General features: G+C 35.0%; 1 protein-coding gene across 1 annotated transcript; it reads right to left on the bottom strand.

The window, feature by feature from the left end:
- Positions 1-1276: 1276 nt before the first annotated feature.
- LOC132611366 (polygalacturonase-like) lies at positions 1277-4495 on the bottom strand. The gene is made up of 4 exons (XM_060325798.1): positions 3851-4495; positions 2755-3044; positions 1958-2186; positions 1277-1685 (listed from the first exon to the last, which is right to left on the bottom strand). Exons 1-4 carry the CDS (start codon positions 4289-4291, stop codon positions 1464-1466), a joined length of 1182 nt encoding a protein of 393 aa, XP_060181781.1. The 5' UTR covers positions 4292-4495; the 3' UTR covers positions 1277-1463.
- Positions 4496-5147: the final 652 nt, after the last annotated feature.

Below are 5147 nucleotides of genomic sequence, written 5' to 3'. Positions count from 1 at the left end.
AAGTCTACTTAGGAGCCAATATGATATAATTGGGTCTCTTTTAAACAATTTTCAGCCGGGTCTTTTTTGTACATGTTAGTTTATGTCGATGACATGTTGATTACTTCCTAGGACAAGTTACCTATTGATAACTTGAAGGTGCAAATCAATAGTGAGTTTGAGATGAAAGTTTTGGGTATGGCGAAGAAGAGCCTTGGCATGAACATTCAGAGAGACAAAAAGGCTCGTAAGTAGTTCTTGTGATAAAAGAATTATATTCAGAAGGTGCTTTATAGTTTTAATATGGGCAACTGTAAGCTTGTTTCCACTCCTCATGCTGCCCCCTTCAAGTTGTCCGCATACCTTTGCCCAAAAACGGGAGAAGAAAAGGAGTCTATTTCTCACATCCCTTAGTCAAGTGTCATTGGTAACCGTATGTATGCTATGGTTTGCACTAGACCTGATCTGGCTTATGTTGTTAGCTTGGTGAGTAGATACATGCACAATCCTGGGGGGAAGACATTGGAATACCATTAAATGGATGCTTCGTTATTTGAAGGGTATACGTTCTCCGAATAATGTCCTGAAGTTTAAGGAAAGTGACTGTGATCGATAGAATCAGATATTGATATCTCATAGTTGATTATTGAAGTCTAAATTCTTTCATTGGAATTATGGGTCAGAATATGGTTACTATGCTATTTTGTCTGCATATGATGTTAGATTATTAAAATGTATAGCTTATTTTCAATATATGCTGTCATGATGGCCTCTTATTTTTAGGTAGATCTCATATTGTTTAAAATTGAAAGAATCCTATGATGAAATAATTAAATGATACCGAGGTTTGCTGGACTCTTCACTTGTTTTAAACCATTAAACTTTAGTGATGCGTGAGCACCAATCTCGAGACACAAAAATTATCATGAATTTTGGGGCACGATGTTATCTCGAAGTTTATCATACTAATTTAGAATACTTTATCCTGAAAGTGGCTATTCCTGCACTTTGCCTCGTTCAAAGTGGGCTGATTGGGCAGATCGCATTCATTACAGGCTCTAAATAATTAGTAGTCGTGAGAGTAAATTTTTCAAATGTTCACTCGAGTTAAGAAAATTATGGAGTAAAGCTATGTTACTTTGTTTTGCATTAATAAAGTTATTCAGCTTGTTTGTTTTATCTATACGAAATTACTATTGCCTGATTAGATAAGAGGGTATTGCTTAGATGGTCAACAATCCCACAAGAAGCTACTAATCAAATAATCACAACTCAATACACAGTGTCCACTGTCCACAAACAAACCCTTGCCTTTTTAAAAGGATAATAATTTACATCAACTTACATTCGAGAAAAGGTCCATATGAAACACAACACAACACAACAATTTGGAACTCTATAGAAAAAGAAGAGTTCCCTGCATTGCGTGCCTCCTTCCTCCTCTCCCCTCCCCCCTCAAAAAAGGGAAAAATATCTAAATCTGGTTATAGTAAACAATTATCAGGCAAAATGACTCCTCCAGTATTTCCTTTAATGTTCTTGCAAATGGATTGAGCCTTTTTGTTCAAATAAGTAAGCTTTATGTCTTGTAACTTGATTCCGCTGCATGGTTTGCTTGGACTGCAGTCAAATCTCATTGCTACTTGGGTTGATGATGTTCCTAATATATTCTGGTATGTCACTTGATTTATCTTTATGCCAGAAGTCTGTCAATTCATGAACAGTTGATCAGTACCAATTAGATTCATAATTTAATTAACTAACTCTTTTTTTTTGTTGGTATTTTGGTTTCTGTAAGTTTAACTTAAGAACACGCACTACAAATTAGCTATGAACTTTGTTGTCAAACTGTTCGTAGCTAACAAAATTTTTTGATAATTCGTTGCTAAATATAATTAGGGACGACATCCGTTGTTTAGATACAAAATTTATCCGTCGCTAATTTTTTTTTAGTAGTGACTTTTTTTTTAGGAGTTACCTGGCCTGGACAGCCTTGATTGTTGGGGCAATAATTCTGATCAATGATGATTGGGTTGTCAACATTCTTCATCATGATGTTTTGATAATTAATGTTGGTGACGAAACCAGTGCTGGCCCTTGCCCAAGACTTTATCCTTAATCCATTATCGGATCCAGTGAAGGCTGAATTAATTAATGTCACGTTCTGCACACCGTCTTCGTTATAATCTCTTGCTAGACTCCCAATGCTGCAATACACAATAAAATAAATATTTATGTATATGTTAATGATACATGAAATTAGAAAAGAAACAGAAACAATTTCATTTAGAAACTTGAACCAGGACATGTTTTGATTGAGCACCTTAATACATGATAAAGTCTTTTGATTAGATACTTCTGATTCCAATTTTGGAAATGCTTTTGTGCGTATTCTCAAACACTCGTTATGTAGATAGGTTAATCTCTTAAAATATGTGAGCTCTTTTGATTATTATATGCATTAGCCACTGCCATAAAACCTCATGTATGTTCCAATTGAGGCAAATGTGTATAAAATAAATGAAGTGACATATTTTATGTACTTAACTTATCTATGTAATGGGTGCTTGAAAACATGCGTAAATGATTTTCCAAAATTTGAGTTGAAAGTGTCGAATAGAAACAATTTATCATGTGTTCATGTACTCAATCAGAAATAGGCCGTAGTTCGAATGTCTAAATGAAATTTATTGACAAGTTTAAGAAGTTGTTAATACATTCCGCCAAACCGAAACTATGTACCAGAGCATACATCTACAATAGAAGTGTATTTACCTAACACCATGTCCTGGGCCACACTGAATCTTCTCCATCCAAAGGTTTCTTGTGCCAGGACCAATAGATATACAATCATCTCCAGTTTTGATACTAGTCCCAGTGATAGTAACACCAGTTGAAGATTGGACATGAATTCCATCAGTATTGGGGCTCAAGTCAGGTGCTATTATTCTTACATTTTTAACCATCACATTCTTGCAGCTATTGATCACCAAGTGCATTTGCTGGCTGTTTATTGACGTTAGGCCACTAACCACAACATCATTTGCCCAGTTGAAGGTTATAGACTGCATTAATCATGTGCATACAAAATCAGTTATTAAAAAATTGTATTGAAAAAGTTAAAAATTAAGACTTAAGACTTATGGCAAGATATCTTTTCCTTAATAAAGGTGGGAAAAGACAAAGATAAATTAATAATTAAAAAAATAGACCTGAAACTGACTTGAGGTTTAAAGTCATATGTACGGTGACCATGTGATAAGAACTTTAATATTATGATTTAGGCAACTGTAAATTGGCAATTAGTAATAAATAAATACTTAGAAATCCCTCTTTTTCATGTGGAACAAAGTATAGCTAATAGTCGCTAGGCTCACACATGCATGAAGCTCCTACTCCCGCATATCATGCATTTAGTCGCTAAGTTTTTAGTCAAATTGGCCGCGCTTTTGTCTTAAACATCAAATTATAAGTTATCTATTGGTGTGCTGAGATCTCCACCAAGGGTATAACTAAGTCTCATAAGGGGGTTTTGATTGAATTTTCTTGGTCGAAAAATAGTTATGATGTACTCTATATAAATAATTTGATCTCCTGACATAAGATAAACTTCTAACGTAGAGGCAAATGTATGTTGACACTTTTTGACATTCTAGTATATTTTTTAAAATTCCATATTAGAAATTTTAGTTCCGCTACTACCCTCCACACCTAATCAAAGGTTTGAATTTCGAGCTCTCAAAATGAAAACCTTTTGGTAGGAGCAGTTTATCCTTTAGTGCATAAGTGAATCCAAATTGGTCTGACTAGTAGATTCAGATACCGCATGTTTAAAAAAGGAAAAAGAAATACAAAGAAGTCGACAACATACCCTAGCTCCAACAGGGCAATTTTTCCCTGACTTCCTGCAAGCCCAAAATCCAGCTCCATTGCCATCAAGTGTTCCTCCCTTGACCGTAATCCGGTTAACCTGAATGAACAAAATCCAGTAACCGGAGTTGCCAAGGGCATAATAATCCGATGGAGCCACAAGGGTTCCATCAATTTTTATAGTAATTTTATTTTTGCATGGCCCTCTAAATGTTGCAGCCTTAATTAAGTACCGTCCATTAGGAACATAAATGGTAGCTGATTTCACTGAGCTGCATGCAGCTACCCACGCTTTCAAAAAAGGCTGAGTTGCATCACTTTTGCCATCTGATTTTGCTCCAAAACTTAACACATTGTATGTTACTGATGCTGCATTTGAATTCAAGAAAATGAAACCAAAAGAAAAGAAGACACAACACCAAGAAATTAAAAACTTAGCCATATATTATAGAGAGGAAATGGGATTTTGTTAATTTCTATGTTAGAGGATAGGGAAAATGGGGTATTTAAAGTGTTTTGGAGGGAAGGGGTCTGACTTTTTGGATTGTATTAACTGAATTTCAGTTAATGATTTTAGAAATAATTGGCCAATGATTATTAGAACCAGAAGAGCTAACTATAATTAAAGGTCAAAGCTTAGTTTAGTTTCATGCATGTTGTGATATGTACGGCAACCATGTGATAAGAGCATGTTTGCCTGTAGGCTGTAGCATCCAATCATGTGCATGTTCAAATATACTCTCAAGTAGTCTTTTTCTTTTTCTCACTCACCGTTGGGTACCTGCTCTGCGATTTCGATTAATTTGAATTCTTGTCGCGTAAATCTCATTAAAGCGGAGAAGGTTCTCTATTAGGATTTTTTTTTTCATTCCCAAAGCTCAACAACGAGACCTCTAATTAAGGATAGAGAGATTTATGTCGTATCTATCCCAAATTTTGAATAGTAATATGCTAAGTAGTCTTTATTTCTTATTCCCCTCGGTGTCCGATACCTGTTTTGGGATTCCGACTATTTTGGATTAGCGCCATGTAAGGCTCATTAAAGGGAGAGTTAAGTGCTTCCTACTAGGATTTCTTTCTTCCCCAAAGCTAAAATACGAGATCTCTGATTAAAGATATAGAAATCCAATCCATCCCATCACAATTTTGAATATTAATTCGTTCAAGTAATCATTCTAAGTTGGAATTATGGAAAAGGGGAAATTGCATGCCAAGTCAAAGGAATTAAAGTACGAGTTTTCAACCTCAATATTATGTCCTGGAGCATAAATTGAAATAAGGAATATTAAAGAGGAAAT

Source organism: Lycium barbarum, chromosome 9 (genome assembly GCF_019175385.1).
Source record: "Lycium barbarum isolate Lr01 chromosome 9, ASM1917538v2, whole genome shotgun sequence".
In the NCBI taxonomy this organism is placed as follows: domain Eukaryota; kingdom Viridiplantae; phylum Streptophyta; class Magnoliopsida; order Solanales; family Solanaceae; genus Lycium; species Lycium barbarum.
The sequence above is the reverse complement of the archived record's forward strand: the minus strand, read 5'-3'. Positions and strand labels throughout refer to the sequence as shown.

Coding starts and splice junctions, on each gene's coding strand:
- LOC132611366 (XM_060325798.1), bottom strand. CDS start 4,291: ATGGCTAAGTTTTTAATTTCTTGGTGTTGTGTCTTCTTTTCTTTTGGT. Junction 3,045..3,850: donor ATTGCCCTGTTGGAGCTAGG/GTATGTTGTCGA, acceptor TGATTAATGCAG/TCTATAACCTTCAACTGGGC. Junction 2,187..2,754: donor GGCCCAGGACATGGTGTTAG/GTAAATACACTT, acceptor TGTGTATTGCAG/CATTGGGAGTCTAGCAAGAG.